The sequence below is a fragment of the Cucurbita pepo genome, chromosome 20, assembly GCF_057944985.1.
Source record: "Cucurbita pepo subsp. pepo isolate OVF chromosome 20, ASM5794498v1, whole genome shotgun sequence".
Lineage (NCBI taxonomy): Eukaryota > Viridiplantae > Streptophyta > Magnoliopsida > Cucurbitales > Cucurbitaceae > Cucurbita > Cucurbita pepo.
Window position 1 is genome coordinate 2,289,761 of NC_141817.1, and position 10,899 is coordinate 2,300,659.

At 38.4% G+C, this 10,899-nt stretch overlaps 3 protein-coding genes and 2 non-coding genes across 6 annotated transcripts; 2 read left to right on the forward strand and 3 right to left on the reverse strand.

Annotated features, from left to right (window-relative positions):
• Positions 1 to 69: 69 nt before the first annotated feature.
• LOC111783520 (G-type lectin S-receptor-like serine/threonine-protein kinase At1g11300) lies at positions 70 to 3,541 on the forward strand. Of its 2 annotated transcripts, none has more exons than XM_087120597.1 (7): positions 70 to 1,504; positions 1,589 to 1,696; positions 1,770 to 1,954; positions 2,205 to 2,415; positions 2,496 to 2,736; positions 2,841 to 2,991; positions 3,075 to 3,541. In XM_087120597.1, exons 1-7 carry the CDS (start codon positions 196 to 198, stop codon positions 3,384 to 3,386), a joined length of 2,517 nt encoding a protein of 838 aa, XP_086976723.1. In that variant the 5' UTR covers positions 70 to 195; the 3' UTR covers positions 3,387 to 3,541. The 2 variants fall into 2 exon arrangements, with proteins under 2 accessions (XP_086976723.1, XP_023520217.2); XM_023664449.2 differs by having other exon boundaries at positions 72 to 1,504; positions 1,586 to 1,696; positions 3,075 to 3,539.
• Positions 3,542 to 3,947: 406 nt separating this feature from the next.
• On the forward strand, positions 3,948 to 6,255 carry LOC111782989 (E3 ubiquitin-protein ligase CSU1). Its single transcript, XM_023663853.2, has 2 exons — positions 3,948 to 4,304; positions 5,388 to 6,255. Exons 1-2 carry the CDS (start codon positions 4,066 to 4,068, stop codon positions 6,061 to 6,063), a joined length of 915 nt encoding a protein of 304 aa, XP_023519621.1. The 5' UTR covers positions 3,948 to 4,065; the 3' UTR covers positions 6,064 to 6,255.
• A 237-nt stretch (positions 6,256 to 6,492) lies between these two features.
• On the reverse strand, positions 6,493 to 6,566 carry TRNAT-AGU (transfer RNA threonine (anticodon AGU)). Its single transcript has one exon. It is a non-coding gene; the product is annotated as a tRNA-Thr (tRNA).
• Positions 6,567 to 6,647: 81 nt separating this feature from the next.
• TRNAT-AGU (transfer RNA threonine (anticodon AGU)) lies at positions 6,648 to 6,721 on the reverse strand. Its single transcript has one exon. It is a non-coding gene; the product is annotated as a tRNA-Thr (tRNA).
• Positions 6,722 to 9,513: 2,792 nt separating this feature from the next.
• Positions 9,514 to 10,627, reverse strand: LOC111782991 (protein MOTHER of FT and TFL1). The gene is made up of 4 exons (XM_023663854.2): positions 10,270 to 10,627; positions 10,125 to 10,186; positions 9,997 to 10,037; positions 9,514 to 9,873 (listed from the first exon to the last, which is right to left on the reverse strand). Exons 1-4 carry the CDS (start codon positions 10,468 to 10,470, stop codon positions 9,650 to 9,652), a joined length of 528 nt encoding a protein of 175 aa, XP_023519622.1. The 5' UTR covers positions 10,471 to 10,627; the 3' UTR covers positions 9,514 to 9,649.
• Between the last annotated feature and the right edge of the window lie 272 nt (positions 10,628 to 10,899).

Genomic DNA, 10,899 nt, shown 5'->3' on the forward strand with positions numbered 1-10,899 from the left:
AAATAAATAAACAAAAGAAAAGTCAAAGAGAGTGATATGACTAAGATTGGACGACCAGCTGAATCCACTCGAATTTGTTTGGTCTGAAGGAATATGATCAAACAGTGTACAGGTCAACGCTTGATCTCAAACAAAGCCTCTGTTTTACGGACTATTTTCTCCATAGTTTAAACGAATTTGTAGCCAACAACAGCCATGAAACCCGAGAAGCTTTTGAGCTTTTCAAGTCTTCTTCTTCTTCTTCTTCTTTCATTTTCATATTTCTGTACAAGATTTAGCTCGGGGAGCAGAGATACAATCACATCAACAACCTCCATTAAAGACCCTGCAACCATAGTTTCAAATGCCAGTTCCTTCCAGCTGGGGTTCTTCTCACCGGCTAATTCCACGAATCGCCATGTCGGAATTTGGTTCAACAACCAAATTTCTCCACAAACTGTAGTGTGGGTAGCCAACAGAGATAACCCTGTCAAAGATTCTTCCGGGATCTTCACAATTTCCGAGGATGGGAATCTTGTCGTGTTGGATGGAAACCACAACCTCCTCTGGTCTACCAATGTTTCTTCCTCTGCAACCATCGTCAGCGCCCGAATTCTAGATTCCGGCAACCTTGTTTTGGAAGATTCCGCTTCCAAGATGGTTATCTGGGAGAGTTTCAAAAACCCATGTGATGTATTCTTAGCTTCCATGGAATTTATGACGAACACAAGAACTAACGAAAAAATAGAACTAACCTCATGGAACAACCCTTCCGATCCATCCATGGGAAGCTTCTCCTTGGGGCTGCATGTTCTTCACAATATTCCTGAAGGTGTTGTTTGGAATGGGCAGAAGACGTATTGGCGATCTGGTCCATGGAATGGTCAAATCTTCATTGGCATACCCAACATGGATTCAACTTATCTCTCTGGATATACCCTCGACATAGATGATCAAACTTACTATCTTTCAGCCACTTTTAATGAGGATGAAAATTTCGGTTACTTGTCTTTAAGCCCACAAGGGAATGTTCAAGAAACGTATATGGATTTTCAGGAGAAGCGGTGGAGAGCTGGTTGGTCCGCTCTACAAACGCCGTGTGATTTCTATGGCGCTTGTGGGGCGTTTGGGATCTGCAATCCAAGAGCTTCCCCTGTTTGCAGGTGTTTAACAGGGTTTAACCCAAAGCATGAAGAGGAGTGGAATCGAGGAAATTGGAGTAATGGGTGTGTGAGAAACACGCCATTAAAATGCGACATGTCCAACAAAACCAGTATTGAGGAAGATGGATTTCACGTGGAGAGCTTGGTTAAAGTTCCATTTTTGGCAGAGTGGGTTGATTCCTTTTCTTCAATACAGGATTGCAGAGTCAAATGCTTGGAGAATTGTTCGTGTAGTGCTTATGCATATGTAAATGGTATTCGTTGTATGCTCTGGAAAGGGGATTTGATTGATATACAAAAGTTTGAGAGCGGTGGAACGGATCTGTACCTTCGACTGCCATATGGAGACTTGGATCATACAAGTATTGATATCATCTCCTTAAACTTCCATCATTCAGATTATTATATTCTGTTTCCAACTAAATTTTGTTTTTGATCCACAGAAGATGTCAAAGGCCAAAGAGGTATCATTATAGGCATAGTGATATCAGTAACGTTTATCATCTTCATCATTGTAACATATATATGGTGCAGATGGAAGAGTCGCAAACGAGGTAACGCATAGCCTAATCTTCCTTACAGTTATGTAATCCTTGATGGCTTAATAAGATTTGAGGCATATGGCAGAGAAGAACAGATCAAGTACGGGTTCGAAGGAAAAGATTTGGAAGTTGAGAAGGGACGATACGATTGAGGATGACGTTAAATTGGAGGAGCTGCCTGTTTATGACTTTGAGACGGTGGTATCTGCAACAAATAACTTCGCCCCAAGCAACAAGTTAGGACAGGGAGGCTTTGGTCCAGTGTATAAAGTAGGTATTGATTGTACACGTATCTGATAACCCCACTGCTACGCACATATTATTCTCGTTGGAATCTCACAATCCACCCTCTTGGGTGCCCAACGTCTTTACTGGCATATCGCCCAGTATCTGACTCTGATACCATTTGTAACCATCCAATATGATCCATCATTTCTTATAAGAGTGTCTAGTAAACACATTTTAAAACTTTGAAGCTTGAGCTATTACGTAACCCAGATAGATAATGGTTTGTTTTCAGGGAGAATTGCTCAATGGAGAGGAAATAGCAGTAAAGAGGCTTTCAAGAGTGTCTAATCAAGGGTATGAAGAGTTCTTAAATGAAGTGAGGGTCATCTCAAAGCTACAACATAGGAATCTTGTGCAGCTTCTTGGTTGTTGCATTGAAGGAGAAGAGAAGATATTAATATATGAATATATGCCCAACCTAAGTTTGGATGCACTCATCTTTGGTTAGTGGGACTTTTGATTCTACATAATATTTACTATATGAATATATGCCCAAACTGTAACTAAGTCTATGCACATGTAGGCTCCCCCAACCAAAAACTAATATTGGATTGGCAAAAGAGATACAACATTATCGATGGAATTGCTCGAGGCCTCCTTTACCTTCATCGAGATTCGAGATTGAGAATCATTCATAGAGATTTAAAGGCAAGTAATATTCTATTAGATAAAGATTTGAATCCTAAAATATCTGATTTTGGCATGGCGAGGATTTTTGGTGGTAATGAAGTTCAAGCAAACACTTTAAGAGTCGTTGGGACTTAGTAAGATCTCTAACTGTGTTTTTTATTATTATTATTATTCATTATAATTGATATATATAGTTACATAAAACTGATTTAATGTGTTTTTTTTTTAATTAATTTAGCGGGTATATGTCTCCTGAATATGCCATGAGAGGTCAATTTTCAGAGAAATCAGATGTGTTCAGTTTTGGAGTTCTATTACTTGAAATCATAAGTGGGAGACGAAATACTGGATTCTACCTCGAAAATCATGCCTTAAGTTTATTGGAATTTGTATGTTGACATAAAGATAAATATACTTTCGAAATTCAGGGTTGAAATTAAGATTTCAATTAACAATTTTAATTTTGTTTCAGGTCTGGAAGCTACGGAAAGAAAACAATCTTATTTCTTTGATTGAGCCAACAATCTATAAAGTGTGCTATCAATTAGAGATTTTGAGATGCATTCATGTAGGGTTGCTATGCGTTCAAGACTTTATAAAGGATCGGCCAAATGTCTCTACCATTATCTCAATGATCAACAATGACATTGTAGATCTTCCTTCTCCAAAGCAACCTGGCTTTGTTAGTCGACCACAAGACAGTAACACGTCATCTTCATCTCAACCAACTTTAGACCATTTTTCTGTAAATAATCTTACTCATACCACAATCATACCCCGATAATATGTTAGATAGGATAGGATAACAAATTTTGTAAATTTACTTTTGGCTAAATTTGTTGGAAATTGTCATAAAGATTTGATTCACGAATACTTTTGGTACAGTCCTCACTTTGATTATGTGTTCGTAGGATTCATTTTGTTTATCTCTTGTATTAATACATGAATCATCTTGATTTATATATGAGCATTAATGTTGTTATACCAATATAAGGATTTATATTATATTATTATGAGACGTGGAATGAGTGTCATTTTGTATTTGTCTATATGCAATTTGGAGAAACTTTGCAGTGTCAGAGTGTGAGGAGATACACTCTTACGACTACCACTTGCAAATGTAGCGGAATTTCTTTTCTCCAAACCACATAATTCTTTATGTCTTTTTGTTTATTTATGTTCATCAGTGTGTGAGTGAGATCGATCTTACTTTCGCTTAGTACCTGGGATATTGGGCCTATTGGGCTTGCAAGCTAAGTAGTTCGGTCCAATACCAATGTCCCCTTCAAAACGGTGTCGTTTTTGGATTCCTTCTTTACCACTAAGCTACAAAACCCGATCCGATTCGGAAAAGGAATTTCGCTCCATTAATTTCTAGGGCTCATCGTTGCCCCCAAATTCTCTGTTTTTGTAGACTCTCGTGTGCATTTTAGATCGATCGAGTTTGAGATTGGCAGAAAAATATGCCTCAGAGACACTCGAAGAACAATAACGATCTAGCCTTCTTCACCTATGATGAGAAGCGGAAGCTCGGTTATGGAACCCAGAAAGAGAGACTTGGAAAGGACTCGATCAAGCCCTTCGATGTCTGCTGCCTGTGCTTGAAACCCTTCATCGACCCCATGTGCTGTCAGAAGGGCCACACGTTTTGTAAAGAATGCATTCTTGAGTGCCTTTTGGCTCAGAAGAAAGATAATAAGAGGTTTGTTACTTTTACAATACTTGTTTGTTTACATTTGATTGCTCCTTTTTTTTTTTTTGTATCTCCCTCCCCAAGTTTAAAACAATTGTTTAAAAATGTACGAAGAAGTGGAGAGCGAGTGGTTCAGAACCTCGTAAACTCTTTGGCGTTGGTGTGCTAGAGTGGTGCAATTCCTATTTCTTCATGTAGTTTGATAGTAATCGAATTACAATTGTTTATTGCCTTTTCTGATTCCTTAAGTTGTCTGCCACGGTTTTCTGTGTTGGTTCCTGCTTTTTGAAGAATTTGTGATTGCTTTGGTCTTTAAAAGGTGAAATTTTGATCTTAATTTGTGGTCAACTGTCTGGTATCATGATAAGTAACTTTTAAGGAAATGAGATGTTTCTAACCATCCTGGGCTGGCCTAGCAACCAATTAAGGTCAATGTAAATAAAACAAGATTTAGAGATAACGGGTTCAAATCATAATGGCCTATGAGATATCTTAGCACCCAAATGTAGTAGTGTGGACAGTGGTCTCAAGCTAGGAATGTTACTATGATGTGCTTTCGTTATGCCTTATAATGATGTGTAGGAAATTGATAGGCCTAATGTAAATTTCATTTTCCATAAACCACATCATTTCACTTGTATTTCCTACCTTTCTAGTTATAGGCTCAAAAGTATTTGATGCTATTGACTATAGAAGTCTTTAGTATAACGAAGATTAAAGAACGCTTTGTGGAATCTGCAGGTTGTATTTACCTTAATGACTTCTACTATTCATGAGGTTTTAGGGAAAGCTAATGAACAAAGAAGCAACAATCTAGTATAAAATGTTATGGTATTGATTGACTATTATGGTGGGAATTTAGTTTAAAAATTAGTTGAGGCTTGTAATTGGTGTAAATATTAGACTCGCTTATGTAAGAGGGTGATTAGAACATTGTAGGAGTGCATGTTTTAAATGCGAGAGAATTTTGAAAACATAGTAGTAGAATGTATATTTTCCTTTTTTGATGCTATGCAGTACGGTCCTTCTGTTAATGATGTTCGTCATAAATACCCTTCTCATGCCTCATGAGCATGTTTTGTTATCTTGCAGGAGGCTTGCTGCATTTACAACTCAGCAGAAGCAAGAGAAGGAAGAAGCAGAAGAGAAACTGATCCAGCAGAAAGCTAGAGAGCTTGATGCATTTGATCAGCAAAACCATGGTGCTGTACCACAATACAACGATCGAAACCACAGTCAGGATAAGAATGGTTTCCATGGTGCAAATAGTGTAAAGGTTACTTCTTACGAAGAAGAAGCACTTCGGAACATGAAGGCATTCTGGCTGCCTTCCGCTACACCAGAAGCTCCTGTTAAAGTAGGAGCCCCTTCATGCAGTACATTCTGTCCCGAAGGCAACGAGAAACTTAAGCTAAAGTCCCTTTTCCCAATACATTTCACAGAGGACAAAAGCGAGCAGAAGAAATCGAAATCTTATGATGTTACATACATCTGCCCTAGTTGTAAGGTTACTCTAACCAACACGATGTCTCTCGTGGCCCTAAGCACCTGTGGCCATGTCTTCTGTAAAAAATGTGCTGATAAGTTTATGGCTGTGGACAAAGTGTGTCTGGTCTGCAACAAAGGATGTAAAGTAAGGGATTTGGTGAATTTGGAGAAAGGAGGCACAGGGTTTGCTGGCCACGGGGATTCACTTGAAGCAAGAGACTTCAAGCATTTGGGAAGCGGTTCTGGTTTGGGGCTGGTGAGGCCTGCCATGAAGACTTAAAGTCAGTCATCCTTGCTTACTTGAGTGTGATTTTCTTCCATAATTCTGTTTCTTTTTCTCAACTAATTAGTATCTGGTCTTGTAAATGACAATATCAATTTTAAATCTTCGTATGTTAGCTTCTAAATTGTGTCTTTATCAACAAGAATCTTAAAAAAATGATAATATCCAAAGCTTGGAGGACGTTTCTTATTTGCTGGTATAGCTCCTTTTGTTATCAATAGACCGCAATTCCGTGGTTCAAAATCTTTCTTCCATGTAACTCTCTGGCATAAATAAATGTTCTGCAATTAACCACGAGTTCTTATAGGGGATGGATATGGATATTCATTTAATGTATAGGATTTCAAATTTAGAATGGTATGTTCCAAGAGAACTAAGCTCGTAAACTAATGGATTTTACTTTTTAGCAAAAAAAAAAAAGAAACATGCTTTCATTGAGAGTCGAACTCAAGACCTCCCGCTTACTAAACGGGTGCTCTAACCAACTGAGCTATGAAAGCATTGATATTGAGGTTATTCCTAATAGCAAACCCAATACGAGTAACCATTACTTTTTAGCCAAAGAAAAATAAATAAATAAATGCTTTCATTGAGAGTTGAACTCAAGACCTCCCGCTTACTAAACGGGTGCTCTAACCAACTGAGCTATGAAAGCGTTGATGTTGAGGTTATTCCTACTAGCAAAACCAATACGAGTAACCAAAAAATGGGATACAATTGTGGAGCATCCAATTCTGGAAGATCTTAGTTGGGTAGCATTCTAAAATTTAGAAGATTGTGCATAAGTTGCAAATTATAGTGTATCCCTTTTCCTCCTATAAATTAGAAGTCCTAGATTTGTGGCATTTTAGATTTTTAAGTAAGGCACACAAATCAAATATAGTCACTCTCAATTTCGTCTCTAATTGGACAAAATCTGTTGTTCTTTCAAACATGGAACGAAAATTTAGGACCCTTTTACGTACATTTATTGCAAAACTTGGGCACCTAATTCTTTCCTTCAAACCACTCTACAAAGCAAGAAAAGATAAAAAAAAAAAAAACTCTTCATTTTTCGTTGGAAACGTTTGAGGAACCATGGAATCATTCCTTGCTTTCCCTCTCACCAAACCAATTATCATCCATATAGCAACTTAATCAAGCAACCATCAACCTGTTCTGTTCCATTTTCCCCTGTCCTAAAATACCAAAATGTTTTCACTAAACACCATGCTCAAATGTCCCAATTACCAAATTAACCGAATCCGAGCATTATTATTAGCCAGGCAATGCCACAAACAACCCATTCCTGTCGCATGGAAAAGGCCCGACATTGGATGGACAAAGCTCAATTTCGATGGCTCCTCAAGAGGTAAGATGTCCCCAGGAAGGGCCAGCATTGGGGGCGTTCTAAGAGACCATCAGGCTCATTTTTTGCTGGGATACGCCGAACCCATAGGCCGAGCCAATAGCACCATCGCCGAGCTCACTGCACTCAGCAAAGGGCTCGAATTGGTCCTCGAAAATGGGTGGAAAGACGTATGGCTGGAAGGAGATGCAAAGGGGTTGATAGAAATAATAGTTGGAAAAAAGAAGGCTAAATGTGTGGAAGCTCGAAGTCAATTTCGGTACATAAATTCATTGATATTGGATTTGAATAATTGTAAGGTTAGTCATATATATAGAGAAGGTAATAGAGTTGCCAATAGGTTTGCTTCCATTGGCCATCGCTATAAGAAGCTTGAAGTTTGGAGGGACATTCCTCCATTGGAGACATTGGACATGATGCGTGAAGATGCCGAGGGGAAGATTAGTTTTAGGAACATAAATACGAGGTAGTTAGTTTTGTTTATTTTAAGGTCTTATTTCTGTAACCATTTTTTTGAACTTGTAGTTACAATGTGAAAATGATCCGTGATATATATAATACATGTAATTCTTCAACAATGCATTCATACACGAACATTGGTTTAAAATAAATCAACACCAAATATTAATACATGTGATTCTTCAACCATGCATGAACACACATTAATATATGTCCTAATTCATATATCCAACTATTTATGTTCCCAATATGAATCTAAATTAATGGGGAAGGTTTTGAGACTAGAGTAGTCCGTAAACCCCAATACTCATCGAACGGACCCGCCCAACAATTAGCGACACGCTCCAACCCATTTCAGCTTAACCCAAAGGTGCTCAGCTCAACAGCCCAATCCGCCCACGACCCATTTTATACCATTTCCTAAGTTTTCGACCCTCACAAAGTCATTTTTGACCCTATTGAAAGTCATTTGAGGTCAGGATAACTCCTTTATGCTCAAAATGGATATTTTTAAGATAAAATTAGGAGTACTTAGCTATATTATATGTTATCGTATGTTCTAAAGAATGTAATATGGACTGAATCTAAAGAATGTAATATGGACTGACATATGTGAAATTAAACGTTGAAGCATAGTAGTTTCGAAGCCGCTACAAAATAATCAGGAATTTCAGCTAAGACCAATCAAGTAAATGACTTTACTGTTGGAGTTAGATAATTGAATGATGTATGATGGTGCACGCCCCGTGGCCCCTGCATGCACCATATTATTTATGTTATGTGTATGTGTTCTATGTAATGACATACGATGCTACATTATGGATGTATGTGATATTCATTGCCATGTTGTAAATGAAATGAAATAGTATGTATGTCATGTCATGTCTTGCCATGTAAAAATATGTCTTGCCATGTAAAAATATGAGATGGATTATGTTATGATTGTCATGTATACATAATACATGTATGTACTATGTCATGAATGAAAAGATAAAAATGTTAATGATATACAATGAATGTAAATCATGGTGAGAGACTTCCCTTTATATTCTTTTAGTACGAACATGTAAACATGTATATCATGCGGATCTTTTCTGTGTTCAACCAAGTCAGATTTAGAGGTATGTCTACGAGTCCGCCTAGTGGGTCTATGTGCATGTGCGTAGGCCATTTGTGGAGAAGTACGACACATTCAACTCTGCCCGAACTAGAAAGAGCCCAAGGTCATATTATTGTTTTAAAAGATAGGTCTCATCATGATTGCATTACAATCTCCATACTCGAGCTATATAATAGTATCATGTATTATAAGTTCATGATTTGATCTTGAAAATGTTAATAGTGATATCTCTTATTTAGAGAAGAAAATTAGGGGCGTTACAGAGCTCGAGATCTCCCCTATAAGCTCAAATGAACCCATTGTTTGGCAAAGATGACAAAAAGTAGGAAGAAATTGGGAAGGGAATACAGGGGGCTAAGCTTCTAGCACAAAAGAAACAGATCAGTACAAAATTCCAAAATTCCTTCAGCACTGCCATTCACTTACGTTTCTTCATCATTCTGAGCTTCTCTTAATCTTGATTTAACAGAAATTAAAGAGATCTTACCATTCAAAACGTTGCCCAAATACTACTACTCTGTTTAAACACAACAGAAACAGGGGCCAAAGCCTTTATTATTCTATGCATTCAAGGAACACAGGAAACGCCTAAATTTGCTAAACAAAGAAGTTTGTGGTGTATGGAATTAACACATACAAAGTGTCGACTGGAAATTTCAGCGTTTCTTGGCTGCGGGTTGCTTCTGGGAATTGAAGTACACGGCGGCGACAGGAAGCCCGAGTGCATTCTGAGAAGCAAATTGTCGGGTGCTGAAGTTGCTGCGAGTGTTCGGTGGTCGGAGGCTGCCGCCGATTGCCCTGTTCTGCTTGAAAACTGCTAATACATACCGGTGAATTCCTGTTGGCGGCTGTGGCCCCATGTACTGCACCACCTCCTTCCCTGAAATCCCACCAACACCCGTTGTTTTCATCACATGGAAGAGGAGGAAAAAGACAGAGCATGGCCATTGATGACAAAACAGAGAAATTTTAGATGCAATAAGCTTTGAAGAAAAAAACAAACCTTTATTGGCATCAGATCCTTCTGGAATGTCCACGACAATCCTGAAAAATCCCAAAATTTTCCCCAAATAAATCTATTTTCCAAACAGAGAATCCATTAAAGGGGAGGAGAAAAGTTCATATTTTTACCAGTGAAGCCACTCTCTGAACGTTGGCTCACTAGGGCTCGGAGCATCAGGATCCACCATGACCTACACACAATTCCCAACTCAAAAACGAATCCATTATCACAGAATTAGAAGCTAAAGAAACCATGGAAGCTGCGGAAGAATACCAGAGCATAAAGGTCGTTGTTGGAGATGGGGCCTTGAATATCAACAGTGGGGGCATCAGCAGCGGCAGAGGGCTTGATTTCGCAACCGTTAGCGACCTGTTTAGAGGCATAAGTGACGGACAAATCGGCGGCCGGAGTGAACATGTCCAACACATCTCCGATCACTCTCCCAACCACCAGTGGCTCCAGAGACCGTACCATTTTCTTTTCTTAATTCCTTTTCCTTAATTCTCTTCCTATTGGCCTTTTGGTTTGGAGTTTGTTGTGTATGAGACAGCCTCGTCTTTTGTAAAAGAATTTGTGCTGTGGGGTTAGTGGGTGAACTGGGTTTGTGACACGTACCGAATTGGTTGATGACCTGGCAATCTGCTTGCTCACCATGATGCTGCTTCTTAAACACGTGTCCCCCTCTCCCACCTTTGCCGGTACAATTTTTTCCTTGTGCGAATCGACTCCATATTACTTCTAGAAAACAAACAAATGAATTATTTCGTTATATTAATAATTAAAAGTCAAAAAAAAAAAAAAAATTAAAAATGAAATATTTACCGATCATAACATATCATTAACATTAATTATAAATATTAAATAATCTTAACCTCGATCCCAAAGCAGGAAGAGTTAGATTGA